At 43.7% G+C, this 23,436-nt stretch overlaps 10 protein-coding genes across 10 annotated transcripts; 6 read left to right on the top strand and 4 right to left on the bottom strand.

The window, feature by feature from the left end:
- The first annotated feature begins 638 nt into the window (after positions 1-638).
- V1516DRAFT_668202 (cytochrome b5) lies at positions 639-1,873 on the top strand. The gene is made up of 5 exons (XM_066920963.1): positions 639-895; positions 951-1,008; positions 1,069-1,137; positions 1,200-1,267; positions 1,325-1,873. Exons 1-5 carry the CDS (start codon positions 771-773, stop codon positions 1,410-1,412), a joined length of 408 nt encoding a protein of 135 aa, XP_066779827.1. The 5' UTR covers positions 639-770; the 3' UTR covers positions 1,413-1,873.
- V1516DRAFT_688583 (uncharacterized protein) lies at positions 1,874-2,715 on the top strand. The gene is made up of 2 exons (XM_066923784.1): positions 1,874-2,512; positions 2,565-2,715. The coding sequence occupies exons 1-2, from the start codon at positions 2,127-2,129 to the stop codon at positions 2,620-2,622; spliced, it is 444 nt and encodes a 147-aa protein (XP_066779826.1). The 5' UTR covers positions 1,874-2,126; the 3' UTR covers positions 2,623-2,715.
- V1516DRAFT_631600 (YkoF-like protein) lies at positions 2,612-3,276 on the bottom strand. The gene is made up of 3 exons (XM_066919955.1): positions 3,187-3,276; positions 2,924-3,132; positions 2,612-2,860 (listed from the first exon to the last, which is right to left on the bottom strand). Exons 1-3 carry the CDS (start codon positions 3,226-3,228, stop codon positions 2,767-2,769), a joined length of 345 nt encoding a protein of 114 aa, XP_066779825.1. The 5' UTR covers positions 3,229-3,276; the 3' UTR covers positions 2,612-2,766.
- On the bottom strand, positions 3,277-8,034 carry V1516DRAFT_645090 (uncharacterized protein). The gene is made up of 6 exons (XM_066920162.1): positions 7,677-8,034; positions 7,475-7,617; positions 7,287-7,421; positions 6,880-7,236; positions 6,067-6,832; positions 3,277-6,020 (listed from the first exon to the last, which is right to left on the bottom strand). Exons 1-6 carry the CDS (start codon positions 7,738-7,740, stop codon positions 3,391-3,393), a joined length of 4,095 nt encoding a protein of 1,364 aa, XP_066779824.1. The 5' UTR covers positions 7,741-8,034; the 3' UTR covers positions 3,277-3,390.
- Positions 7,938-10,292, top strand: V1516DRAFT_668189 (YAP-binding/ALF4/Glomulin). Its single transcript, XM_066920962.1, has 4 exons — positions 7,938-8,139; positions 8,205-8,327; positions 8,378-8,678; positions 8,731-10,292. Exons 1-4 carry the CDS (start codon positions 8,050-8,052, stop codon positions 10,137-10,139), a joined length of 1,923 nt encoding a protein of 640 aa, XP_066779823.1. The 5' UTR covers positions 7,938-8,049; the 3' UTR covers positions 10,140-10,292.
- A 291-nt stretch (positions 10,293-10,583) lies between these two features.
- On the top strand, positions 10,584-12,633 carry V1516DRAFT_694073 (P-loop containing nucleoside triphosphate hydrolase protein; the record flags this gene model as incomplete). Its single annotated transcript, XM_066923925.1, has 6 exons — positions 10,584-10,623; positions 10,724-10,778; positions 10,994-11,048; positions 11,144-11,242; positions 11,295-11,427; positions 11,486-12,633. 6 exons carry the CDS (start codon positions 10,584-10,586, stop codon positions 12,631-12,633), a joined length of 1,530 nt encoding a protein of 509 aa, XP_066779822.1.
- Positions 12,634-13,395: 762 nt separating this feature from the next.
- V1516DRAFT_645081 (tryptophan synthase beta subunit-like PLP-dependent enzyme) lies at positions 13,396-16,062 on the top strand. The gene is made up of 4 exons (XM_066920161.1): positions 13,396-13,535; positions 13,599-13,762; positions 13,824-14,056; positions 14,125-16,062. The coding sequence occupies exons 1-4, from the start codon at positions 13,490-13,492 to the stop codon at positions 15,845-15,847; spliced, it is 2,166 nt and encodes a 721-aa protein (XP_066779821.1). The 5' UTR covers positions 13,396-13,489; the 3' UTR covers positions 15,848-16,062.
- Positions 15,956-17,296, bottom strand: V1516DRAFT_41966 (uncharacterized protein). Its single transcript, XM_066919010.1, has 3 exons — positions 17,102-17,296; positions 16,610-17,053; positions 15,956-16,557 (listed from the first exon to the last, which is right to left on the bottom strand). Exons 1-3 carry the CDS (start codon positions 17,142-17,144, stop codon positions 16,064-16,066), a joined length of 981 nt encoding a protein of 326 aa, XP_066779820.1. The 5' UTR covers positions 17,145-17,296; the 3' UTR covers positions 15,956-16,063.
- Positions 17,297-17,603: 307 nt separating this feature from the next.
- V1516DRAFT_668173 (uncharacterized protein) lies at positions 17,604-21,329 on the top strand. The gene is made up of 3 exons (XM_066920961.1): positions 17,604-18,649; positions 18,702-18,992; positions 19,051-21,329. The coding sequence occupies exons 1-3, from the start codon at positions 17,905-17,907 to the stop codon at positions 21,189-21,191; spliced, it is 3,177 nt and encodes a 1,058-aa protein (XP_066779819.1). The 5' UTR covers positions 17,604-17,904; the 3' UTR covers positions 21,192-21,329.
- V1516DRAFT_668171 (amidase signature domain-containing protein) lies at positions 21,174-23,056 on the bottom strand. Its single transcript, XM_066920960.1, has one exon. The coding sequence runs from the start codon at positions 22,892-22,894 to the stop codon at positions 21,491-21,493; it is 1,404 nt and encodes a 467-aa protein (XP_066779818.1). The 5' UTR covers positions 22,895-23,056; the 3' UTR covers positions 21,174-21,490.
- Positions 23,057-23,436: the final 380 nt, after the last annotated feature.

Genomic DNA, 23,436 nt, shown 5'->3' with positions numbered 1-23,436 from the left:
AGCCATGCTTTCTTCGTGGTGTCTCAAGCTCTTTGGTCACGTGATATAAAATGACTGGGAAGGCATGCAGTCGAGTTGTTTGAAGAACCAAAGGAAATAGAGTGGCAGTCAATGGCTCTGCTGAACGAAGAATAGCGACAAAGACAGAGAAAAAAAGATTTGTGCTATTATAAATTGTGCGAACGCCATTACGCGCTGAAATCAAGCGCAAAAGAGAGTTTGCTCGCTTAAGTCGAATTCTGCGGTAGAGTAGTATTTGGATAATCAGCTCATCGACGTTCAAATGGACACTCGACTCGATAGCTGACATTATTTCTTTGAAATCTACATTTTTCATTGACAATTCTGGTCAATCTAACCGGGTATTGTCGCCCTTTTTGTCCTAACTTTGCCACAATAGGCCGCTGAAATAGGCAGCTTATTAACTTTCTCCCTGGGATTCGCTATCTCCATTCAGATACTGCTATTTATCCCCAGTTTAGCTACTATACCCGGCTCATCGTCTGCCTTGTTATGTTGGTATAACGTTTCAGTACGGACAGGAGCCGCACGGTCTTGCAGTACTTTGTTCCCGCCGCAGGTCCTCGAAGGTCCCTTGCGAACAAGCAAAAATTAAGTCTCACCACAAAGTTGCTTGTCCTTTTGAGTTTGTTGAGCTGTGGTCTTTTACTGTAGTTATCAAACTGTATCGAACGAGCAAAACGCGTCAAATTAGCGGTAAAACCCCACTCTTTGGAACTCAAAACAATATACGATAGCATACATTGAATATGTCGGAAGAAGTGACCACATATCTTACTTACGCTGAGACGAAGGAGCACAGCGACCGCGACGACTTGTACATGGTCATCCACGGCAAAGTGTACGACTGTACTAAGTTCGTGGACGAGCATCCGTAAGTAGTTTTAATGTTTGGATTGATGAGAGAGCTGGTTTAACAGAACTACAAGAGGCGGCGAGGAAGTTTTGACTGAAGTTGGAGGAGTCGATGCTACTGATGTTTTTGAGGTTTGTATACTTTCGTTACTCTTCGCAATGTCCGTGTCCATCTCACCTGGAATTATATAGGATGTTGGTCATTCTGATGAAGCACGCAAAATTCTTGACGATCTGTTCGTTGCAGACCTTCACCCAGATGTACGTAGATCTCTATCTATCCTTCCACCATCCTATATATTTTACTGACATTTGATTATCAGGAGGTAGTTGTTTCCACAAAGGCCGCCCCATCTGGCGGATCATCATCTTCTTCTTCAAGCAGTGGATCGTAAGTTTATCTTTTGGATGCAGGAACACATACGCCTATTTGCTAACGGTTGAATAGGAGCTTCCTTGTTTTAATCAGTTTGGTCGTTTTAGGCGTCGCGGGCTACTTTGCCTATCAGCAAACCGTCGCCAACTCGAGCGAATAATGTGCCGTTGTGTTAGCTACTTTGAATGATTGTATTGGACATTTTCCGGAGTTTTTGAATCCATAGATGACGAGTCTCGAAAGAAGCAGTAAAAGAATTGTGCGTGGCTTTACGAATTTTCTCTTTATATATAGGCATGGAAGGAAGTGCGAAGTGATGCAACCGCAAAGAGTGGACAATTACATGTTCTCAATTGAGTCTATGGCCAATTGGAGTAATTTCTTTTTCGTATTATATGATATCTGTTGTGAGTGCTGTTTTACAGTGTAGCGCGTTACCGTTTCATTTTGCAATATCCTCTTACATTAATGTATTTACTTTTGCGTTTTTTCTCTCTATTGAAAATTCTATTACTGTTTCGATTCATTATTGTGCAATTTTCGCGCACTTGACTGTGTAACGGTGTGTAGTCCGTATACTCAGGGGTCAAACTAGGTCGACCTCACTTCATGTTCTTCCGGTTACTAGGATCGGCCAGTTGGATCAACTTGTACGACAACATGTTGAATCAAATTCAAATTAATATTGTCATGCAATAGGCTCGGAGCCGCAAATATATGTTCCAAGTCCAAAAGAAATATGTGTCCGTACAACTTAATGCGCAACAGTGTCTGCGACATCTGGATCTTCGCAACCACGACTCGAAAAGGTTTGTAAATATATAAATGTGGGCTTTGCTCGCCAAATTTTTTATATCGCAAATCAAGCAAAGCGATGGAGCGGCAAAATCTGTTCAATCATCTGATCCAAGTAATTCAGCTTGTCTTCAGCTCGATCGTTTTAGGAGATGTCTCTTATGAGATTCGACAACTGAAGAGCAACAACAAGTCGGTGTCCCACATTTATTGGGTTACGATCATATTTGCCGCTCTATCCATTGTCACAGTGATAATTTCTGCATTCACAGTCAAAAGTCCAAAATTTTACACGCATGCTAAATATGTATGGGAGTTTATCTTGGCAATAATCGGCATTGTTTCTGCAGCAATCACCGCAGCTATGACGAACCGCTGGTTCTGCGAATGGAATCAGTTGAATCCGTTCACAAAAAACGAATGCCGGCGAATCAAGGCCTCCGTAATATTCACTATCATTGTAACGTAAGTGTACCGCCTTAGAGGTCTTGTGCTGCATTTTGCTGACTGATGCTAGTGGTGTTTGGATTTTGGATGGTGTCCGGATCCTGGCGTTAAGAAAATTTGTGAAGTAATTGCAATTGAATTTTCTTTGAGTTTCTGTTCATACAGTAATTCATTGATCTCTTACATAGTACATAATGACAGCCATAAGCCTAATAGTGTAATAAATTTTGTATCCACTTCTAGCAATCGCTCCCTATTCTTCAGTGAAAACATCATGCGTATCCAGTTCCATTCGGATCATCTCTTTCTCGTAGAATCCGCTCGACACTTTCAACTTTATCCGTGAAAGACTGCGTTTTGTCGACTCTGTAATAGGGCAGTCAGTAATAAACTCCCATGCTACCAGGGTTCATAAAACACGTTTCTCACCTCGTGCCAACACGAATATCGGACTGAATACGAGGGACTCCAAGTTCGTGAATCAATTCATGAGCTTGCCCAATCAGCTGCATAACCTGGTCCCAGGGACCTTCGACTGTAGTCCCGGCCGAATGCATCGTGTACTTCAGGCCGCTACCTCGGATCAAGATTTGCACCTCGGCAATATATTTCGACACTGACGGGGTCGCAGTTCCCATCTATATGTTAGCTTGCATCAGTATAGAATCAACATTTCATTGACATTGACTTACTGGAATCAAACAGAAGTCTGCAGTACATTTTAATCCAGCCATTTTTATAAACTTCGATGTTTTTTAGTTCTTGTGCTCGGTTATTTCGGATGGAGCCTTGAATTTTGCCTTGAACTTCCCAAACTTGGGAATTCCGCTCAGCATCATCCGTAACTATATCCACATATTACCTAAAATTACATTTCATCAACACACCAAGCTTAACTACGAACGCCCAATATCGTTACAATACCAATCCCCACAAACCCAATAACCATAGCCCTTCGCAGTCTGACATTCGACAAGCTTCTTCTCAACTAGCCAATCCAAAATATCAGATAATTCCGTAGATGTCAATATGCTGGCAAACCTGCGTTGAAGTTCACTAAACGGAGTACCCGGTCGCAAAGATAGCGCCATCAGAATCACATCTGTGAATCGACGATAAATAATCTTCGATACTTCTCCTGTAATGTCCACCCAGCTCCGACAACCTGGTATAACATTCATTTCTCGGTCATATTCAACAGGAATCGCAACTTTTTCCAGACAAAGCTCCGTTTTCTTCTTTGATGGCGCTTTAAATACAATGTCGCAATCCAATTTCTCACGATCTACAAGACGAGAGGAATATCCTTCAATCAAGTTCCCAGACTTCACGTCCACTCGCACTAGCTCAATGCTTTCTCCGCCAATCATGTTTAATATGCACACCATCGAGCTGTCCGGTGCAATCCGCTGCATCTTCACGCCTTTCTGCTCCGCAAATGCAGACGTCAAAATTTTCTGATAGTCTCTTGCCTTCTCGAGAATCCGTTCGTCGGGTCGAAGTCGTGCCATCGAGTTAAACCGATCGGAAAATATAAAATTCCGTCCTGGCAATCGATGTTCCAAATCCCGAGAAACATATGTCACACTCCGATCATGCTCCAAATCCGACACTGCACGCGAACAAGGATCAACACCAAACTTCTCAAGAAGTTCCTTTGCAAGTTGCGCGTCATAACGTGCTTCTTCTGTCGAAATGATTGCTTTGATCAGCTGCCGCACTTTATCTAGTTCTCCCTCAGACACTAATTTCTGAGTTTTGAAAGCTTCATCAGAGCCTTTAACATCGCATATAAAAGGTGTCTCGGTGAGTGCTTCAATGACTTTAATGGATGATATTGGATTATTCACCTCATCTAGCCACGAATGACTAGCTGAGTTTCGAATGAACACTCGGGTCTCATTTTCAGTAATCAATTCAGCATTTGTTGTGTCTTCATCGACATAGCTATCGACTAAATTTGATTCATTATCTTTCCAAAATCCTACAAGTGCAGGAATATCTAGTTTATCCAGATCAAGATCACCGAATTCTCCCCGTTCATAAGCGGCCAGAAATATTGCCTCCCATCTGGCGCTCGATCGCAGTACGGCTTCGTTGCCTCCTAGTATCTTTCGTGCGCGTGTCCATCCCGAATGAGCTGCTTTCGGAGTAAATGGATTCCCTAATACATCTGCTACTCGCGTCCAGTCAATGGAACGGGCCGCACCTCCGTAAAAAGAGCGAATAATAATAACAGTCCGAAACAGTCGGTCAACATCTGTTGGCTGTAGATTCAGCTGAAACCGCACTCGACTCGTAACATGATGCCCATTGTTGACTTCATCTAACTGTTGCTTCTTCGATCCTGAAGCCTCAGATGATCGCAGCTTTTTTCCAGGTCGTACAAAATCTATAATCGGATCTCGCATATTTTCTGCCATACTTCGCTTTCTACCTTTCCTACTAACTTTGCCAATCGAGTTAGTCTCATCGACAGGAACACTATCGCTTTCTTCGTTTGATATAAGATCTTTCGCGATTGTTTCTGAAAGCACACGACGAGAACTTCCTGTGATACTTCTTGCCGCAGCAGAAACCGCAATTGCAGCAGATCCCAAAATTCGATTTGTCCACGATCGACCATCCATCTTAGACGACGGGGAAGTAGCACTAGTAGATTTTGGTAGTACACTTGAGGAAGTTCTAGTCGAGCCTAGCAAACTGCCTTCTCGATCCTCCATTCGTTTTTGAAGCCTTTCAGAAGCAGCCTTTGCCTGTTCCTCATCTAAACTTACAGACAGCATAGCTCTTTCTGCTCTTCGCTGAATCTTCTTAAAATCAGATTTCCGATGAAGAGATTCAAGTTGGTACAATGAGAAATCGTCCGAAATCACGTCCAAAGATCGTAGCGTGATTTTCCGCTTTTCAGGTACCGTTAGTAATTTTGCTTTCAATCGTTCAACTGCAGGGGAATCGACAGTGATTTCAGGAGCCATGCATATCCATTTTGTGAGCGATGTACCGGACTTAGTGGGAGTGGATATACATATGCGATGTAACTGCTTCTTTGCAATTAGCGCGTAAATATCTCGCTCAAGAGTTCGTCTGTCGCATGCCCCAGAGGCATGTACCTGCAGTTCGCGCACTCGTTGAAGTAGCCAACCACCGCCTTCCATTACACCATGATTTTCCTCTAAAATACTAAGCACAAGCTTTTGTCGCGCGAGAGCTGCTATAGACGGCATATCTTGGGTTTGAATTTCCGATGTCTCCGTTATTATTTCAGACCTAGAACCAGATGAAATGGAATTCTCGGCAACGCTCTCAACTCCATTATTGCGTTTCTTAAACTCTGTCAATTTTAAATTCTCAGATTCTTTCGATGATCCTGGTTCAGGTTGTTGGTTTGCCAGAAAAGCTGCCTTGGCTGCTTCGTTCGCGGCCTTTACTCGAGCAGCAACCTGTGCCTTTGTAGGTCTACCTCGTCTTTCGATTCTGCCTTCTGTTTTGCTATCTGTAGGCTTTAACGAACCAATTCTGCTACCTAAAAAACTCAATATTGCAAAATCCAACTAGATATATCTGCCTACCCTTATATATTTTGCCATCTTTCATGATCAGTGGTGCTTGCTTAATAATAATCCGATCGATTCCCTTCAGCAGCGCATCTAGAGTGGGAGAGCAACCCTTAGAATCGATCGAAGAGAACGCACCCCATTGGGGATCCTTTTCTTTCCCTATGAAATCATAATAAGAGGGAACGGTAAAATAACGAATAAACGACACTTTTGCAGAATTATCACTCAGTCTGACTAGACCATAGTGACCTAGATTTTGTGGTTGGATTCTGTTTGGCTTTATAGAACTTGCAGGTTCGGTAGTTTTTGAAGCGGCAGTGTCAAATGGCCGTTTAAACTGACCCCCTAGCATTTCTCTATAGATATCAACACTAGAAAGGCCCTTCTGTCCAGAGGCAGCAATAATGTTGTAGATCTGGGTTTCGAAGGGTTGATATCTGTTCAGACTAAGGCCGCTGGGTTCGTCCTCGTTTATCAGATCTTCTTCGTGAAACTCAAATCCAGACATATCCGCTGAATTATCTGCTTGGGATATTGGAATGGAGTCTTTGAAAGCATCGTCTTGGTCTGCGTATTCGTCTCCCTCAAATGAAACAAGATCCTCGACCGCCTCATCCTTTATCTTACCGGCAAAGTCTTTAATCAATTGAATGCAAGAATAAGATCTGTCTGTATTCTCGCTCTTTCGAATGACTCGTACGCGACGAATACATCCTAGCTTCTCCAAGACATTCAGAGAGCGTGTAAATGACTTACGTTCATATCCGGTCGTAAGATTCTAGAAATTGTTAATTGAAAAGTCAACTGCCGACCAGACATACTTACCAATTCTTTCAATAAATCTCTGCGATGACGAATGTTGTTTTTGGAAGACTTAAGTTTGTTCAATATATCTTGTCTCAAACGAGGAGCATCAACAGCCATATATGCTTCATGAGAAGGCTCTTTTTCGTTTGACAACTGCTTTGACTGAAGAAATCGTGCATTTACAAGCAAAGTAGTTCGAATTCCATTGAATACAACTGGATATCTTCTCACCAGGCCTAGACTGATGAGAAGATTGACACGACTGGACATCGATCTCGGATCCTGATTCGTAGCCTTAGCAACCTCGAACGTGGTGATACCAGTTTCTCTAGACCGAGTGATGACACAAAGTAATGCAAAAGGATACTCAGGGACCTATATTCTGTCAGTGTTGCATTATACTGGAACAACCGCAAGGCACGCACTGAACTGTCCTGCTTTAGTGTTCCGGTAAGAGTCTGCCATATCAGGTCTTCAGTGGCAAAGACAACAATATTGTCGCTGTACTTTTCCCGTAACTTCGCCAAATCAAGAAGATCATTTTCTGAACTTATTTCTGCCTAGATTTCTGTCAGTTTTGCCAGAACCAACAGTTGCGGAGGTATACACATACTGGTTGGCCGCCATCGGACACAGTACGGACAAGGATCTGACCTTCTGTCGTGCATAACCATCTCCAAAAGAGATTTTTCAAAGATTCGTCCAATAAACTAACTTTCTGGGAAGCAAAACTCCAAAGTCGGTCCAAAGTCGTACCTAATCGTGATCAATACCAATGACCGAGTATACTGTGTCCAAGAGAAATATACACCTACCTTCGACTCCGTCGAGAGCGATCTGTTCGACGAGATACGCGATGGTCTCGTCAACGGCTGCCATACTGGAGCGATCAGAATGAGCTTGTTGCACTAGACTCAATTTACCAAGTCTTGATCGTGAACAATGTAAAGCAGGCACTTATTGTATACTAGTTGACCTGTAAATCTGAGGTAAGCGGTGCCGGTCTCGGTCGAGCTCTCCCATCGAGTGACCTCCCAATCCGACAAACCGTTCTTCGAACTTAACCACAAGTATCAGCTGTCTACTGCAGATCAAATTGTAGTGCTTGACACTACGAATTAGTAATCTTTGTTCAATTGTGTCGGCATATTTGCTTTTGCTCAGAGAGTAAACTGGCGTGATTGAATTATGGCTACGGAACCGGTCAAGGATCAAGGCCCACCACTCTCGGTGGAGGAGGCTATTTCTGCGCTTACTGGTGCAGCTCAGGAAGCTGTGGTATGCGCGAATCGGATTTCTTGGTGGACCATTGGTGGATTCAAGCAATCTAACAGACTAAATAGGATACAGATGATTATATTACATATTCTACTCTGCTGGATGTCTATCTTGGAACTCCTGACAAGTATTTGGAACAAGATCAAATTAGGCTTCTGCAGACTTTAGAAGAAGTATTACAGAGCAATGTAAGTATGATTTTATTCAATATTGAACACAATATGTTGAGAGGCATTAGGAGACTTTGCTTTCGTACGTAGCCTGGGATCTGCCCGTTCTGTTACTTCCGTATTTGGCTTCAGCAGAGCCTTTCGATACAGTGGCTGCGTCTAAATCTGAATCACCTCGAAAGGCATCTCTGAAGATTTTTAATCTTATCGCAGAGAAAGGAAACGCCAAAGAGGTCTTTTTAAAGGCCATTGAAGCATTGTCTACGCTGTCTGTTGACTATGAACCTGGCGCTGAGCCACATCAAATCTTGGAAAGTGAAAAACTATTTGTTCTGAAGTTCTATGCCTTGTTTGAAGTTATTATTTCAGGTAAGATTGCTTTATTGAGAATTTTTAGTATCAGGAGATTGATTTTATCAAGTTACTCGACGAATCACGACGCAATACCCTTCGAGGTTTCTGACAGCTTCGTCTACTTCTCTGCTATCGTTCTTTTCATCACACGTCGATGAATTAGGCGATCAGGCACTTCCCGTTTTACTTCGCAGGCTATATCTATTTGCGCGGGATTATGTTCCCCCTCCTTCAAAATCCGCCGTGGAACCTGAGGAAGAAGCACTGCAACAACGTTTGTTGCAAAGTTATGCCACACATATGGTCGAGATCATGCTGCGGGCCAAGAATGTGGATTGGACGAGACGAATGTTTGCTGCCGTAAAGCCGTCCGTTGATGTTCTTCCAATCCGTGAGAGACAAAAGTCAGTTTCTTTCGAAGGTGCAGTAAATGCGAATATAACAGAGATGCTTGAGCGGTTTGTTCAGCTTACGCTTTCGTTTGACATAACTCCAGAAGACTTTGCAACGACTATTTTGACCATACCTAGAGAAGACAATCCAGAGGAGGAAGACGAGGACGACGTGGATCCTAGTTTCCCCACGCCGCCAACTCAAAGCAGTTCGATTCCATTTTCTGCTGAAGGTTGTTTGCTATTGTTGTCTGAATATCTTTCATCCGATAGCAAATGTACTGTCGCGTTTACATTCCCTCAAATTATTGAAATCTCTAAGCGATTTGTCACGCAGAATGAAAGTGGATCTCCTAGTGCAGGTGTATGCGATGCCATTGGCATGTTAGGATGGAAATTTTTGATTGATGTGAAGCCAGAACAGATTAAAGAAGTCGACACAGAAGATTTCAATGGGTATCTACAAATTTTGACAACCCTATCTGCAACATCTCCTATCCCGGATGTCAGATTTGCCTACCATGTTCTTGTAGTACATTTACTATCTAGATCCGGATCAGATCGCGCGTACGAGTACATCTTTGACACTCTAATGTATTGTCCATTCGAGAATGTGCGAAGCTCATTTGTGGTCGTTTTGAAGGATTTTTTGAAGAAAGGACCATCAGATTCACGGCAAACTGCAATCGATTACGACGATGCGAAACGAGAACAGATTGAAGCATTGATTAAGCAATGCACTACGGAGATTGAATCTGGAGGGCAAGGTGTTTTGGATGAGAAATTTCTGACTCTTATTGCGTGGGTCAATAACTTTCTACCGATTGCCGGATCAAGCGATTTGTTCAATTCTACAGTTCTACCGCAAATCAAAGCCATTGCCGACTCAGAAAGCGAAGCGAAAGAAAGCACTAAAGAAATGGACTCAGAAGAACTGGTAGAACGTCAGGTGCGAACCGGAATTTTACAAACAGGATTGGATCTAATTTCAGCAGACAGAGGTCTGCAAGACGCTTTGGAAAATCTAAGCGTCAGCGAGAAGACAGCCGGTTCGGAAGAACTCAAACCGTCAAGTACTACTTGAAAGCTTCGAGTAGTTTGCAGGTGATACGACTAATTTTTATGCGAAACACGGTGTGGATCAACAGTACGAATCTTCGCTAATATTACATAATCACGATCGAGACTGCTGCATTACACATTAGTAAATATAATAGTAATAATAATTTCCACTCTTGATAGTAGTATCGTTATGTCTAAACTACGCTGCGGATACTCCTTAAAGTTCGCGCGAGGATCAGCACACTAGCCGCTTCCGGCGGGCTGATTGGCCGTGGCGGGTACCTCCGTTTTGCTGGAATTTAAGCGGTACCAGTTAATCTTGGGTTTATCTGTCGGGGGCCGTGGACAATCACTGCGAGTCCTTCGGCGGTCGTCTCTTCTTCTTCGATTTTTTCTGCGCACTTTGTGTTCTCCGTGTTTTTGTCTACCACTTGTCTCGCATTTCCTTGCCGAAAAGTCAATAATAATGGCCGAATCCGATCCTCGCATATCTGCTGCCGAAGCTGGTACGCTTTTTGTGTGTTTGTGGGACCAATTGTCATCGAAATTTGAGTCGGTTGGGCCTGCAGGTAAAAATGCGTGAGAGCTAACTTCTCTATCTTATAGCTGTTATCAATGCTGCTGCCGTCACTCGCAACTACGCTGTCCATCCCCGTGTTAAGTATGTTTCTTCGGTTGAACTAGATATCAAGGCATCGAATGGTCTTATGTTGTACAATTGGGTTGTTTGGAATTGGGATTTGTTGGTCTGGCATCTGTTGCGCCTGCAGGTCTCCCTGTTTCAAACAACTCATTCCTGGCGATGCAATATAACACAACCTTGTCCGCAATTATCTTGTCTGTCAATCTTTTGACTTGTTGCTAATATTCATATAGATACAACACTGTGAGCGGTGTTAACGGTCCCTTAGTCATTCTTGATAACGTCAAGGTATGTCTTTTGTCTCGCCTTATCCTGTTGCACAGCATCCCCTACACTCTCCGGCTCTCTTTCCATCAATCATTTAACTAAAACTCTCCTTCTAGTTCCCCCGTTACAATGAAATCGTTAATCTGACTCTTCCCGATGGAACAGTCCGTGCTGGTCAGGTCCTTGAAGTTCGTGGCAATCGTGCCATTGTCCAGGTATGTTCTCCGAATATTTGTTTAAGGAGTTGTAAAACTAATATTCGTAAAGGTTTTCGAAGGTACCTCAGGTATCGATGTTAAGAAGACTCGTGTTGAGTTTACTGGCGAGAGTTTACGTATTCCTGTTTCTGAAGACGTTATGGGACGTATCTTTGATGGTTCCGGTCATGCCATTGATAATGGTGAGTAGATGTCCGAAACACTTTGCCGTTCTCTGTGATTATTAACAGCTTCACAAAGGTCCTAAGGTTTTCGCTGAGGACTATTTGGATATCAACGGTTCTCCTATCAACCCCTACTCTCGTATTTATCCTGAAGAGATGATTTCCACTGGTATTTCTGCTATCGATACTATGAACTCTATTGCCCGAGGACAGAAGATTCCCATTTTCTCTGCTGCCGGTCTTCCTCACAATGAAATTGCAGCCCAGATCGCTCGTCAGGCAGGTCTCGTTAAGCGTCCCACCAAGGACGTTCATGATGGACACGAGGAGAATTTCTCCATTGTTTTCGCCGCTATGGGTGTCAATTTGGAAACTTCTCGTTTCTTCAAGCAAGATTTCGAAGAATCTGGCTCGCTCGACCGTGTCACTCTTTTCCTTAATTTGGCAAACGATCCTACCATCGAACGTATTATTACTCCTCGTCTTGCTTTGACAACTGCAGAATATCTTGCTTACCAGACCGAGCGACATGTTCTTGTCTTGCTCACTGATATGTCTTCATATGCTGATGCTCTTCGTGAGGTCTCGGCCGCCCGAGAGGAAGTGCCCGGTCGTCGTGGATACCCTGGTTACATGTACACCGATTTGTCGACCATCTACGAGCGTGCTGGACGTGTGGAGGGCCGTAACGGTTCTATTACTCAGATTCCTATTCTCACTATGCCTAATGATGATATCACACATCCTATTCCTGATTTGACTGGATATATTACGGAGGGTCAAATTTTCGTTGATCGTCAGCTCCACAATCGTGGTATCTATCCTCCTATCAATGTTCTTCCATCCCTTTCACGTCTTATGAAGTCTGCTATTGGTGAGAAATTGACTCGTAAGGATCACGGAGATGTTTCCAACCAGCTCTATGCCAAGTACGCTATTGGGCGTGATGCCGCAGCTATGAAGGCTGTCGTTGGTGAGGAGGCCTTGTCTCAGGAGGACAAGCTTTCTCTGGAGTTTTTGGAAAAGTTTGAGCGCAGCTTTATTGCACAGGATTCGTATGAGGGCCGTACCATTTTTGAGTCGCTTGACCTTGCGTGGTCATTACTCCGTATTTATCCCAAGGAGCTCCTTAATCGTATTCCCGCCAAGATCATCAACGAATTTTACCAGAGATCTCGTGCTGAGGCAGCTCCCACCCCGGCACCTGCTCCAGCGGAGGAGTAAAACTGACTAGTTTTTCAGTTTTTTTTATTTTTTTTATTTTCATATTTATATATTTGCCAAGGACGGTCTAGCATTTTGAACACACATCGCAATTTGTTTTTGAGTGCGTAGATACGAAGGAGGGTTTTGTTTGATTTTGTTCGGTGTTGCAAAATGTTAGATTCATTTGTTTCGTTTAATAGTCTATTGCGCCGTCACATTTACTGTTTTATTAGTTGATTGATTAATTGATTGATCGAGCTTTTGCAGAAGAGTGAAGGTTAGGAGGAGTGAAGAGAAGAGTGAAAAAAAGTGATGCGTAAAGGGTAGATTAAAGGAAAACTGATGTGGTGATATAAGACGGTGAGATGTAGTTATACAATGGTAAGACCAACTATACCTTACTATATTATCCTATATAATGCACTATTCATAACCACTCTTCTATCCTCTACTGAATAATTAGGTAAATCAGAAGTCGGGATGGATAAATGACAATTACAGAAATTGAACGAACAGTAGGCATAGGCATTTATGCAATGGATGATAGTGCATTAAGCATCATACGAAATATTTATGCGGTAATTACAGCTTCTATGATATTTATCTTACGTAACAAATGGTGTACTTAAAATGATATATTGTAAAGCGAAAATTCAATTTGTATCATATATATATTGTATCATATATCGATTCTAGTTACATAGGGAATATGTGGAGTGCGGCGGTTTATGTCAGTCACCTAAAATTTCGTCGAAAACTGGGTTTTCGTCGTCGTGACCTAAACTATTTTTCCTTTCATCGTCCGCCTAATCGCTATCTTTCCTTTACATTCCATCAATCGCCTATCATTTTACTTGATTGATCTTTTTTGTTCATGTCCGCAATAATCAAAGAATCCTTTGCAAAGTGCAAGGAGGAAGGTATTTTGAGGCTGTCCATTGTATGACATACAACCAAAACCCGTCACTAATAATTCGCTTCAGCTCGTCCGGCTTTCGTCACGTTTGTCACTGCAGGCTATCCAACCGAATCCAGCACAGTCGATATTCTTAAGGGCATGCAGGCAGGCGGTGTCGATATCATCGAGCTCGGCCTACCTTTTTCAGATCCCATTGGTGACGGACCTACAATTCAAGGCTCAAATACTGTAAGTCACCAGATCGTTTTATCCAGATCTGCAATGGCTCACGCAACTTCCTCTTCTGCAGGTTGCTCTTGAAAATGGCATCACTACTCACAAGACACTCGATATGGTCCGCCAAGCTCGTGCTTCTGGCGTTTCGATTCCTATTGTTCTCATGGGCTACTACAATCCGATTCTTCACTACGGCGAAGAGCAATTTGTCAGAGACGCCAAAGACGCTGGAGCCCAAGGTTTCATCATAGTTGACTTTCCTCCCGAGGAAGCTGTCAAATTCAGAGGTTTCTGTACCTCCTATGGGTATGTTTCGGTTGTATTCACTCAGACACTTATCTGATCGCAAGCATCTACTGATCCACCTATTCTAGTTTGAGTTATATTCCTCTGGTGGCACCGTCTACTATCGACTCTCGCCTTGAAATTCTGGCATCTATTGCCGACTCCTTCATCTATGTAGTATCTCGCATGGGGACTACCGGTGTTGCGGGCGGTCTCAGCTCTGAACTACCCGATCTTTGCGCTCGTGTTCGCAAGTTCTCAGGCGACAAGCCCATTGCTGTCGGATTTGGTGTCTCAACTACGGAGCACTTTAAGTATGTTTCCTCTGTGGCTGACGGCGTTGTCATCGGAAGTCGTCTTGTGTCTGTTATTGCCAATGCTGGTCCTGAAGATATGTTTTCCGAGACCAAGAAGTTTTGCAGCAGTATCTGCGGCCGTTCAGTCGACATCCCTAATCATGAGGTCAATCTTGGAGAATCCGTCACCATCGCTACCAGCTTAAGCTCCAAGCAAGTGACTCCATCGGCTGTTATTACTGAAACTGATTCAAATATTCAGCTTGGGCCAGACTTTCTCCGGAGTAAACTTTCAGAGGAGGCTAAGACACATGCATTTCCTCCTCGGTTTGGTGACTTCGGCGGTCAGTATGTTCCTGAGTCTCTATTTGACTGTTTGGTTGAACTAGAAAATGAGTTTGAGAAGGCTGTGAATGATCCGAAATTTTGGGAAGAGTACAGATCATACTATCCATATATTGGCCGTCCCGGACATTTGCACCTTGCTCCACGTTTGACCGAATACGCTGGTGGTGCTAATATCTGGCTGAAACGTGAAGATTTGAATCATACTGGTTCCCATAAAGTTAATAATGCGCTTGGTCAGGTGTTACTAGCTCGTCGTCTGGGCAAGAATGAGGTCATCGCTGAGACTGGTGCCGGTCAGCATGGTGTTGCTACTGCCACGATTGCTGCGAAGTTTGGAATGAAATGTACTGTTTACATGGGAGCGGAGGATGTTCGAAGACAGGCGTTGAACGTGTTTCGAATGAAGATTCTCGGTGCAAAGGTTATTGCCGTCGAGGCTGGTACTCGGACTCTTCGAGATGCAGTTAACGAAGCTTTTCGTGCGTGGGTTGTTAATTTGAAGACGACTCATTATGTGATTGGGTCTGCAGTTGGGCCACACCCTTTTCCTACAATTGTACGGACTTTTCAGAGTATCATCGGAAATGAGACAAAGCAGCAAATGCGCGAGTACAAGAACAAGCTTCCCGATGCAGTTGTGGCTTGCGTTGGTGGAGGAAGTAACAGCTCAGGCATGTTCTACCCATTCATTGAGGACAAGTCTGTGAAGTTGCTTGGTGTAGAAGCAGGTGGTGAAGGCATTGATACCCCCAACCACAGTGCGACCATCTCTGCTGGATCTGTGGGTGTTTTGCACGGAGGCAAGACTTATGTTCTTCAGAATAATGATGGCCAGATCATTGATACTTACTCTGTTTCTGCCGGTCTGGATTACCCAGGAGTTGGACCTGAACTATCTCGCTGGAAGGATACTGGTAGAGCAACATACATCGCAGCGACTGATGCACAAGCTCTTCTTGGATTCAAACTTCTCAGTGAACTTGAAGGTATTATCCCGGCCCTTGAATCTTCACATGCTGTATATGGTGCAATTGAACTGGCGAAAACTATGGATAAAGATAAAGATATTGTCATTTGTTTGTCTGGTCGAGGCGACAAGGATGTCGAAAATGTTGCAGAAAATCTTCCAAAGCTGGGCCCTCAGATCGGCTGGGATCTTCGATTTTAATTTTAATTTTAATTTTGATTTTAATTTTGATTTGAACGAGACGATACGGGAATTTCAAAAAAATTCCAAAAAGTGAACGCGTTTGATATTTTGTGCTTTGGGAAATCTAAGTACTTATTTGTACCAAGAAGTAGAAACTTTGCAATTACTATGTCTGTATACATTGAAGTTTAGATTAAATTACAGAGAAAATTAAACGTAGATTACTTCATACGACTATCTACCCGGTTGGATGGGCCGTCCTCTAGAGTCCAAAGTTGCTGAGTTTATCATGGAAATGATCTGATTGACAGCATTGTCGATATCGGAGCTTCTGCCGCTGACATTACAAACTCTTTCCGGGCCCTCTTTACCATTGGTGATGAACTGTATCCGCGCACCACTACTATGTTCGATACGTTTTAAGGTATCTCCTCCACGGCCAATGATTAGGCCGACAAATGCCGACTTCACTATAACAGATCGTGTCAGTGTACCTCCAGGAGACGCTTCCCGCTGAGGACTACATTCTCGGCAACGTTCGTCCTCTTGGAGTCGAGGTGGCGTCGGAGAGCGTCGATATCTTCTATCTCGTTCGCGATCACGATTATGACCTCCGCGGTCATAGCCTCGGTCATCATAATCTAAATTACGGTCTCGATCACGATCGCGATCACGATGGCTCCGACGATCTTTAGAATAGTCGCGATCACTATAACGATCAACGGAATCTTTGCGATGTTAGATTTTTAAGGCAAACTTGTAAATCCACATCAGTCATACCTCGGTTCTCGTATGAGCGTTTGCTACCATAGTATTCACCAAGTGACACACTATCTCTTGGGTCTGCAGCTAACATTGTATTGATATCCAAATATCCCGTGTTTTTCGGCTGCGGCAGGTTGAAATTACTCATTGCTCCGGCTCCAGGCTTTGCTGCTGCAACAGCTGCTGCAACAGCTGCTAGCGCAGCAGCAGCATTGGGATTACTGAGAAGCGCAGATTGCTGCGGTGTTTGTAAACCGATTTGTGGGTATTCGGAAACTAGTTGGGCTAGAGGGTTGGCAGTGTTGCTCGATTGTAGTTGTTGCAGTTGATTTAAAGGGAATTGCGCTTGCGGATGTGAGAGGTTTTGGAGTAGTTGTGATTGGGAGGGCAATACTGGCTGCTGCTGCTGCTGGACAGGCAGCGAATGTGTCTGCTGTGTTTGCTGTTGCGCTCTTTGCGCTGACGCTGTTAGATTCGCTTGACTATCTTGACTCCGTCCATACTTACTCAATGCAGCCAGAAGCGACGCAACATCGGCGTTGTCTGCCATATCTGTGGTTTGTTTTTTGCTTGGATGGCGTCTTAGTGGCAAGATCGTCTGAGTCTCAGGAACACTATAAGGCTAAGTAAACAATCGAAACTGTTTATCTGCACAAATCAATTGGACCACAATGATGAATAGCACTCGATCGGCTCAGATAGATGCGAATTCGATAGGATTGCAATAATTCTGGGACTGAATACTAAGCAGAGTTGGATTGAGTTGAGAGTTCTGGGTGGTTTTGGTCGGAGCGTGCGCGACAAGGCAAAGAAATACTAAGAGTTCGTACGAAATACGCAAACAATCCACGATCGTCAGCGTATTTCAGGGCAAATAAAAAAATAAGTAAGAAATGAACAAAACGGAACGACAAAAATCGGGCAAAACTGGCGTGTTCGCTGAAGTATATAGGTTACAACTTTTCCGATGCGCCAAAACATTGCAGTTATACATGCATTCTCGTAGGGTAAATCACGTGAATGATATTTTCCAGTGCGTAGAGAAGCACTTCAGACTTGCTAGAGATCAAGACACCAGCACCTGTGGAATTCAATTAATTGCGAACGTGGTTCAAATACTAATTGTGAATGTTGTACAGATATTAGATAGGTGTGATTAGGCTTCGATTATAGCTTTGTTTGTAATAGAGGGTGATCTGTCAGTGAGCGGATAAGCATTTGCAGAATCGAAGTATCCATCCTCCCATTTCTAACTTGATTATTGTTCGCAAGAAAAACCAAACACAATTGTTGAGGTACGGAGCTGCCAGATGATCTGCAGCAATGGAATCATACGCAGGTTTTGGTTACTATCTCTGAACAGACATACTACTACCCCAAGATTACGACGCAGTCGACCATGTTCGGCGGTGCTAGAAAGGTCGTGTTTGGATTTTATTGTCAATGAATTGAGTATTGAGCCTTGCAGAGCATTCAGCTCGGCTACAATTGTGGAGCGGAATCGCAATCGGAGAGAGAATAAATTCCGAGACTCAGATAATACCATCACAGACGACGAAAACACATCTGATTCAAATGAAGTGAACAGGAGGAGTTCTGATTCTTCTCCCCATGAGGGAACATCCACAAAGGAACCTGAAGCTATATCTGAGACTTCTCAAATAAATACTGATCAAGCAGAGAACTCGGAAAATTCTTCAGTACCAGATTTGTCCAAAGATATGGATTCGAAAGAAATTTCAATTTCTGCGCTTGATAACAGTTCTGAGCCAAATGAACAAGAAGTTTATAATTTTGAGATTAAACTTCCTCTGGATAAAAAGAATCAACTTTTATCTTCTCGGGCAAGATTCGGAGGAGGATTTCCAAAATCACTGCGGAGCCGAGGCAGGGCATCTTCCGAGTCAGAACTATCAGAACTAATTGACTCTCATGGATACTTTCCCTATGATAAGCTAGATTACTTTCAAAAGTATAATATTATATTATATGATGATCTTGTTCAGCACAATTCGCATTTGAAAGTTCTTGATAAGGCTGCTATAGAACAACTAGGTATGTCAATCTGTAACGATGATGTGTCTTTGAGCTAATCATGTTTCGGAAGTGGATATTGAAGGTGGATTTTCCGACAAGGGCTATTATATAGACAAGGCTATATACGACCGAATCTACTTCAATGCTCTCAATGCATTGGATGCCGATTCTAAAAGGACAGATGACTCATGGTTATTATCTTCGCGGAATAAAATCGATCTTTGCGCTTCTGAAGGACAATCAATGCAATATCTGGACGCTATTGTTGAACAAGTGGCTAGAGATATTAGTGGAGATATCGTCCGTCTAGAAGATGCCGACTTGGAACGCATTGTTTCTAAAAATTCGCCATTTCGTAATGGTGAGTAATTGTGCCATCGGAATGTTGGGGCCTAGTTTGAAACTAAATAATGAAATAGCTAGTCATGAAGGCCGATGCCAATACGATTTTCGTAATTCTAACGTTTATTCATCAAGAATTTCTTTATTTGATTCTGAGTCTGTTGTTGAAACGTCCCGAGTGGCGGAAGAAGATGAAGCAGAAGAAGATGAAGAGGATGAAGAGGATGAAGCAGAGTATGATGATGAACGGGGCAAGGACGATGACTCTTTCGACATTTCTGATTTAGGTATTAATATCGAAGAACTGTTGAAGCGAAGTACGCTGAGAGAGGATATGGTGGCTGGTTTCAAGGAGAAACTTGAGTCGCAGGCAGAACTTATTGAAAAGACCGAGGAAGTGCTTTATATTGGTGACAAAGACGTCAAGCAATATGCATCTACTTTAGTTCAGTGTATACTAGCATGCGTCACAGCCAAGCATTCTTTGGAGAATTTTCAACCTCGACAGGGTCGGCGTCCGATAATCGTTCATTTCAAGTACTTTGATGAAATGGCTAACTCAAAGTGCGGCAAGAATATCATTCCTGCACTTTTGAATGCTTTTACTGATGAATCTAATGTTTTATTCCCGGTCATTTTTATAGCCACTCTCTCAAGTAATTACAAGATCGAGAGGGCGAATCCTATTCCTATGGAGCCTACAATGCTGCGGATGGCTATTCCGAATAGCAAACTTACATTCAATGGCAGAAGTGATCAGGATGTCGCTAGAGAGTCTCGGATTCTTAATGCTCGTTATCTAGATATTTATCTCAGTCGAACTCTGCCACGATTTGAAAAATCTGAAGATTCTGAAGAGGTACCTTATTTCCGAATCTTGGATTTAGAAAATTCATGGTTTGATGAACCTCTATCAGATGACAACAGTTTGAGTCATCAATTTTTTTCTGCGGGAGCAATGCCGACGATTGATATGATGAGACTGATTTATTCGATTAAAGGACTCATGCTTCGAGATAAGCATAAACGAGTCTCTCCTGAAATGCTTGAGTATGCTATCCAAACTTTGCGAGTGCCGAGCTCTAAGGACAGAAAATCCGACCAAGACGATTCTAAGGAGTCAGCCCACGCGAAAATCCTTCGCACAGCAGGCGACAGGCCTAAAGCGACAGCGACGAAAACCAAGGCAGAAATTGACGCAGAACTGGCCTCAAAGCTTGATTTGACGACCATGGAGAAATCATTATTCCATTTGGTTGTCAACCCAGAGGACATCACAAGCCAATTCGAAGACGTCATTGCACCTACAGAAACACTAGAAGGCATGCAGGATTCGATCATGCTTGAGTTAGAAATGCCAGAGGAGTTTACGTTTGGTATTCTCAAGGATCATCATCTCACTGGTGTTCTACTCTACGGGCCTCCGGGAACTGGTAAAACCTTGCTTGCGCGTTCTTTTGCAAAGGCCGGCAAAGCTCGGATGATACAGATTAGTCCAGCTGATATTTTGGAGAAGTACGTGGGAGAATCGGAGAAAAATATTGTAGCTCTATTTTCGCTTGCTAAGAAGCTGAGCCCATGTGTGATCTTTTTGGACGAAGTAGATGCTTTGTTAGCGAGCCGTTCGAGTGGGTTTTCGGTGACTTCTAGATACCGAGAATCGATAAATCAATTTATGTCTGAATGGGATGGAGTGCGAGGAAGTCGAGTACTACTATTTGGAGCTACTAATCGTCCGTTTGATATTGATGATGCAGTACTGCGACGATTTCCTCGACGGTTGTTGGTAGATTTACCGACAAGAGAAAATCGAAAAGACATTTTCATTCTACATCTAAAGGATGAAATTGTCGATACAGCTGAAATTACTTTCAATGAGCTAGCTTCTCGAACTGAATATTATTCCGGGTCCGATATCAAAAATGTTTGTCTCGTGGCCGCGTTTCAAGCGATCAAGGAGCGGCGTAACCTGCGCGATCAGTTCAAGCAAGGAACCGGAGTGCTTTCAGGACAGCCCGCGAAACGAGTACTTTGCCGACGACATTTCGAGCACGCACTAAACCAGATTCAACCTTCGCTCTCTGATGCAAATGATATGAATTCGTTGACGCAGATCCGAGAATGGCACAGAAAGTTTGGCATGTTCAAAAAACGACGAAATGTATCTTGGGGGTTTAAGGGCCCTGAGCCAGAGATCAAGCCGGAGGTAAGGATTTAAACGGACAGGTCCGAGGTTACTTTCGCATACATATAGCTAGTAATGTTATAACATATTTTCGTTGGACATCAGAAAAATATAGTGCTTGTTCATCAAGATAGAATATAAAATAATCAAATATAAAATATTGAAACAGTAGTAGCAGAACAAATCCAATCAGCAAGAAACAACCAGAAACTTGAAACTAGAAGCCAACAATTGGCATATAATTTCAAGCCAAATGAAATGCTTGTTGTATTTACAGAAATGAAAAACAAAATCAAATTTCAGTTTTTTCTTTTATCCAAATTTGTTTCTTCTTAAAAAACAATATCTGTCGAGCCGACAATCGAATTATTGCCTGTATTTCCTAGAAGTCGAGATTTTTTACTCAAGACCGATTGGGCGATTTCCAAAAGCGGGTAATCGGTATGCTTTCGTCCGATGATGGTGACTCCAAAGGGCATACCATCTTCGCGGAAGCCTGCGGGAATAGCAAGGGCGGCAAAGTCTGAAAAGTTGACGAAATTGGTATAAGTGCCTTGCTTGGAGTTACGAGCAATGGGGTCTGCTTGAATCTCAGCAATTTTGGGAGATAAAGGCGCAGTGGGAACGAGGAACCCGTCCACGTCCGCAAACTTTGTCTCAATCTCGCGAACAAGATCTCGCCGAAGATGCTCCCAGTCAAATTGATCGGCAGCGGAGAATCTGTTGGCAGATTGGATGATCGTTCGAACGGAGGGATCCATAGCCTCAGGATCGGATTCAATGAGCTTACGAACAACAGTGTACCGCTCGGCAACCCACGGGCCCTCGTAGAGGCATTTGCCTAGACGATACATGGGATCGTAGCTACGGGAAACCAACTCGACGCCAGCAGCCTTGAATTCTTCCAGTGCCTTTTCCCAGAGAGGTGCATTCTGCACATCATCGAACCACAAAGGGTCGTCAGGGATAGCAAGACGAGGTTTGGACCCAAAAGATTTTGGCATAGGCACTGGAAGGGGACGAGAATAGGAATCCACGGGATCGTACTGTGCAGCGACATCGAACACCGCTTTGGCATCAGGAAGATTGAGTGCGAACACAGACACGCAGTCAAGTTCACGGCAGGCAGGAACAACGCCGGTCGCTGAAAAAGCACCGCGAGACGGCTTGAGACCAATCAAGTTGTTGTGCATTGCAGGAACACGGCCAGAGCCGGCGGTGTCAGTACCGAGCGAGAATGGAGCAAACCCACGAGCAACAGTGTTTGCGGAACCAGAGGAAGACCCCCCAGAACAGTAGGCGTCGTTGAAGGCTGAAGGCACGGCACCGTAGGGAGAACGAGTACCGACCAAACCGGTCGCAAACTGGTCAAGATTGGTCTTACAAACAGGAATAGCACCCGCTGCTTTGAGAGTCTTGATGATCACCGCATCCTCCTTGGGCTCGTACTTGAAAGCCGGGCACGCAACAGTGGTTGGTAATCCTGCCACATCGATGTTATCTTTGGGAATGAACGGAACACCGTACAACGGCAGGTCCTTTGCATTAGGAATTGCCTGCAACTGTTCCCATTGAGTCTTGAGAAATTCTGGGGTCGCAATGGTGATGAAGGCGACGTCGTTGGTGGGAAAGCTAGCAACGTGCTCGATGACTCGGGCGAGTCCCTCTTCGGGGGTGGAAGCCCGCTGAGTAGACAGCCATTTAGTCAAATCCCAGCCAATTGTCTCGGCAGCCATTGCTAATAATAAATGTATTAATTGTTGTATAGATGTCTGAAGCACACGAACTAGTCAATTGAATACAGTGCCCGACGTTAATCCTATTCAACTTCGAAGCAATCAAAAAATTCAGACTTGGATGGAGCGCTCTATGTTGACGCCAACAATTATTAATTTTTTTGCCCAGAATCGACATCTACTCCGGCTCCCTCTGCCGTACCCTGCCCTTCTGTCCACCACAAGCACCTCATAGCTTGTGATCTTCGCACAACACCCCCACTCGCTGACTTGTCGTTCCGATAGAGTCACGTGGTATACATGCACACGTGGTGCAAATCCTCCCAGACTAGACGACCAACCGGTCAGCGCCGCGCGGGGCTCAACAAGATTTGAACATACTAACCTTAAATTGTATGCGGCGTGAACGGCGGGAAGCCGCTTTGCTCTGCACATCCAGGAACAAGAGAGATGGGGATAACAAAAAGGACTGTAAGACTGACCAACTGAAAGCGTCTAAGGAGGAGAGCGACCGACACGGGAGACAACCCCATGAACGCAAT

Source organism: Lipomyces oligophaga (assembly GCF_038497815.1).
Source record: "Lipomyces oligophaga strain CBS 7107 unplaced genomic scaffold V1516scaffold_1, whole genome shotgun sequence".
Taxonomy (NCBI): Eukaryota; Fungi; Ascomycota; class Lipomycetes; order Lipomycetales; family Lipomycetaceae; genus Lipomyces; species [Lipomyces] oligophaga.
The sequence above is the reverse complement of the archived record's forward strand: the minus strand, read 5'-3'. Positions and strand labels throughout refer to the sequence as shown.

What these genes read in the sequence shown, in the direction of transcription:
- V1516DRAFT_41966 (XM_066919010.1), bottom strand. Translation starts at nt 17,144, where the DNA reads ATGGCAGACAACGCCGATGTTGCGTCGCTTCTGGCTGCATTGA. An exon ending in GTCGCTTCTGGCTGCATTGA is followed by an intron (nt 17,054 to 17,101) that starts GTAAGTATGGAC and finishes TAACAGCGTCAG; the next exon opens with CGCAAAGAGCGCAACAGCAA. An exon ending in ACGCTCATACGAGAACCGAG is followed by an intron (nt 16,558 to 16,609) that starts GTATGACTGATG and finishes AACATCGCAAAG; the next exon opens with ATTCCGTTGATCGTTATAGT.
- V1516DRAFT_631600 (XM_066919955.1), bottom strand. Translation starts at nt 3,228, where the DNA reads ATGGCTGGATTAAAATGTACTGCAGACTTCTGTTTGATTCCA. An exon ending in CAGACTTCTGTTTGATTCCA is followed by an intron (nt 3,133 to 3,186) that starts GTAAGTCAATGT and finishes GCTAACATATAG; the next exon opens with ATGGGAACTGCGACCCCGTC. An exon ending in GATATTCGTGTTGGCACGAG is followed by an intron (nt 2,861 to 2,923) that starts GTGAGAAACGTG and finishes GCCCTATTACAG; the next exon opens with AGTCGACAAAACGCAGTCTT.
- V1516DRAFT_645090 (XM_066920162.1), bottom strand. Translation starts at nt 7,740, where the DNA reads ATGGCAGCCGTTGACGAGACCATCGCGTATCTCGTCGAACAGATCGCT. An exon ending in CGCTCTCGACGGAGTCGAAG is followed by an intron (nt 7,618 to 7,676) that starts GTAGGTGTATAT and finishes GATCACGATTAG; the next exon opens with GTACGACTTTGGACCGACTT. An exon ending in CACTAAAGCAGGACAGTTCA is followed by an intron (nt 7,237 to 7,286) that starts GTGCGTGCCTTG and finishes GACAGAATATAG; the next exon opens with GTCCCTGAGTATCCTTTTGC.
- V1516DRAFT_668173 (XM_066920961.1), top strand. Translation starts at nt 17,905, where the DNA reads ATGATCTGCAGCAATGGAATCATACGCAGGTTTTGGTTACTATCTCTG. An exon ending in GGCTGCTATAGAACAACTAG is followed by an intron (nt 18,650 to 18,701) that starts GTATGTCAATCT and finishes ATGTTTCGGAAG; the next exon opens with TGGATATTGAAGGTGGATTT. An exon ending in AAATTCGCCATTTCGTAATG is followed by an intron (nt 18,993 to 19,050) that starts GTGAGTAATTGT and finishes ATAATGAAATAG; the next exon opens with CTAGTCATGAAGGCCGATGC.
- V1516DRAFT_668189 (XM_066920962.1), top strand. Translation starts at nt 8,050, where the DNA reads ATGGCTACGGAACCGGTCAAGGATCAAGGCCCACCACTCTCGGTGGAG. An exon ending in AAGAAGTATTACAGAGCAAT is followed by an intron (nt 8,328 to 8,377) that starts GTAAGTATGATT and finishes GAGAGGCATTAG; the next exon opens with GAGACTTTGCTTTCGTACGT. An exon ending in GTTTGAAGTTATTATTTCAG is followed by an intron (nt 8,679 to 8,730) that starts GTAAGATTGCTT and finishes GATTTTATCAAG; the next exon opens with TTACTCGACGAATCACGACG.
- V1516DRAFT_688583 (XM_066923784.1), top strand. Translation starts at nt 2,127, where the DNA reads ATGGAGCGGCAAAATCTGTTCAATCATCTGATCCAAGTAATTCAGCTT. An exon ending in ATATTCACTATCATTGTAAC is followed by an intron (nt 2,513 to 2,564) that starts GTAAGTGTACCG and finishes GACTGATGCTAG; the next exon opens with TGGTGTTTGGATTTTGGATG.
- V1516DRAFT_668171 (XM_066920960.1), bottom strand. Translation starts at nt 22,894, where the DNA reads ATGGCTGCCGAGACAATTGGCTGGGATTTGACTAAATGGCTGTCTACT.
- V1516DRAFT_668202 (XM_066920963.1), top strand. Translation starts at nt 771, where the DNA reads ATGTCGGAAGAAGTGACCACATATCTTACTTACGCTGAGACGAAGGAG. An exon ending in ATGCTACTGATGTTTTTGAG is followed by an intron (nt 1,009 to 1,068) that starts GTTTGTATACTT and finishes GGAATTATATAG; the next exon opens with GATGTTGGTCATTCTGATGA. An exon ending in TTGCAGACCTTCACCCAGAT is followed by an intron (nt 1,138 to 1,199) that starts GTACGTAGATCT and finishes TTTGATTATCAG; the next exon opens with GAGGTAGTTGTTTCCACAAA.
- V1516DRAFT_645081 (XM_066920161.1), top strand. Translation starts at nt 13,490, where the DNA reads ATGTCCGCAATAATCAAAGAATCCTTTGCAAAGTGCAAGGAGGAAG. An exon ending in CAATTCAAGGCTCAAATACT is followed by an intron (nt 13,763 to 13,823) that starts GTAAGTCACCAG and finishes CCTCTTCTGCAG; the next exon opens with GTTGCTCTTGAAAATGGCAT. An exon ending in GGTTTCTGTACCTCCTATGG is followed by an intron (nt 14,057 to 14,124) that starts GTATGTTTCGGT and finishes CACCTATTCTAG; the next exon opens with TTTGAGTTATATTCCTCTGG.